Source organism: Glycine max, chromosome 10, assembly GCF_000004515.6.
Source record: "Glycine max cultivar Williams 82 chromosome 10, Glycine_max_v4.0, whole genome shotgun sequence".
NCBI classification, from domain to species: Eukaryota; Viridiplantae; Streptophyta; class Magnoliopsida; order Fabales; family Fabaceae; genus Glycine; species Glycine max.
This window is the reverse complement of record NC_038246.2, coordinates 22,605,976-22,607,942: the sequence shown is the minus strand read 5'-3', so window position 1 is coordinate 22,607,942 and position 1,967 is coordinate 22,605,976. Positions and strand designations below refer to the sequence as shown.

At 46.6% G+C, this 1,967-nt stretch overlaps 1 protein-coding gene across 1 annotated transcript; it reads left to right on the top strand.

Moving 5' to 3' along the window:
* The first annotated feature begins 225 nt into the window (after nt 1-225).
* LOC102661711 (uncharacterized) lies at nt 226-1,047 on the top strand. Its single transcript, XM_006589922.1, has one exon. The coding sequence runs from the start codon at nt 226-228 to the stop codon at nt 1,045-1,047; it is 822 nt and encodes a 273-aa protein (XP_006589985.1).
* The last annotated feature ends 920 nt before the right edge of the window (nt 1,048-1,967 follow it).

Genomic DNA, 1,967 nt, shown 5'->3' with positions numbered 1-1,967 from the left:
TGAACGGAGAAGCAGGTCCGAGGTTTCTTGGGGAGTTTCAACTACATAGTAAGGTTCATATCACATTTCACCGCTACCTGCGAGCCGCTCTTCAAACTCTTGTGCAAGAACCAATCCGTTCGTTGGAACGATGGCTGTCAAGAGGCATTTGGAAGGATCAAACAATGCCTTATGAATCCTCCTGTGCTTATGCCACCGGTACCCAGGAGGCCTCTTATCCTATACATGACAGTGTTGGATGAGTCGATGGGATGCATGCTGGGGCAGCACGACAATTCTGGAAAAAGAGAACGGGTTGTCTATTACTTGAGCAAAAAGTTCACGGCCCGTGAGATGAACTACTCTCTGCTGGAAAAGACATGTTGTGCCTTGGTATGGGCATCCCATCGTCTAAGGCATTATATGTTGAGCCATACCACTTGGTTGGTATCCAAGATGGACCCAGTCAAGTACATTTTTGAGAAGCCCGCTCTTATGGGGCGAATTGCTCAGTGGCAAGTTTTGCTATCTGAGTTTGATATCATCTATGTCGCCCAAAAGGCGATAAAGGGAAGTGCCTTGGCAGACTATTTGGCTCATCAGCCTCTCAATGATTACCAGCCCATGCATCCGGAGTTTCCAGATGAAGACATTATGGCCTTGTTCAAAGAGAAGTTAGAGGATAAGGACATGGATAAGTGGATTGTGTGGTTCGACGGCGCGTCCAACACCCTAGGCCTTGGGGTTAGGGCGGCTTTGATCTCTCCTGAAAATCAATGCATTCCCTTCACGGCCAAATTAGGTTTCGATTGCATGAACAACATGGCCGAATACGAGGCATTTGCCCTCGGGATCCATGTGACAATTGACTTCAACATCAAGTTGCTCAAAGTGTACGGAGACTCAGCCTTGGTGATTCACCAGCTAAGGGGAGAATGGGAGACTAGGGATCATAAGCTGATACCCTATCAGAACTACATCAAGAAGTTGGCTGAGTTCTTTGAAGATGTCTCTTTCCACCACGTTCCCAGAGAGGAGAATCAAATGGCTGATGCGTCGCCACTCTAGCATCCATGTTCCAGCTGTCTCCGCATGGAGACTTGTCGTACATCGAGTTCAGATGTCACGGCAAGCCTGTGCATTGCTGTTTTATAGAAGAGGAACAAGATGTTAAACCTTGGTACTTCGACATCAAGATATACATCAAAAACAAGGAGTACCCACAAGAGGCTTCTGACAATGACAAAAGAACATTAAGAAGGTTGGCAGCTGGTTTCTTCTTGAGTGGAAGCATTTTGTACTAAAGAAACCATGACATGGTTTTACTCCGATGTGTGGAGGCCAAGGAGGTTGAACAGATGCTAGTAGAAGTCCACGAAGGTTCCTTTGGAAAAAATGCCAACAGGCATGCTATGGCCCGAAAGATTCTGAGGGCGGGATATTACTGGCTCACCATGGAGTGCGAATGCTGCATCCATGTTAGGAAATGCCACAAATGCCAGACATTCATGGACAATGTCAATGCTCCGCCCATGCCTTTGAATGTTTTGGCAGCACCGTGGCCCTTCTCCATGTGGGGAATAGATGTGATCGGGGCCATTGAGCCCAAGGCTTCAAACGGGCTTCGCTTCATCCTGGTTGCGATCGACTACTTTACCAAATGGGTTGAAGCCGCCTTATACTCCAGCGTCACGGGAAACGTGGTATTGAGGTTCATTAAAAAGGAAATAATCTACCGGTATGGGCTGCCCGGGAAGATTATCACATACAATGCCATCAATCTGAATAACAAGATGATGAAGGAAATATGCGAAGATTTCAAGATCCAACACCATAATTCTACGTCTTATAGGCCCAAGATGAATGGAGCAGTTGAGGCGGCCAACAAGAACATCAAAAATATTAATCAGAAGATGAACGTGTCATATAAGGATTGGCACAAAATGCTCCCCTTTGCATTGCATGGTTATCGAACCTCGGTACGCACA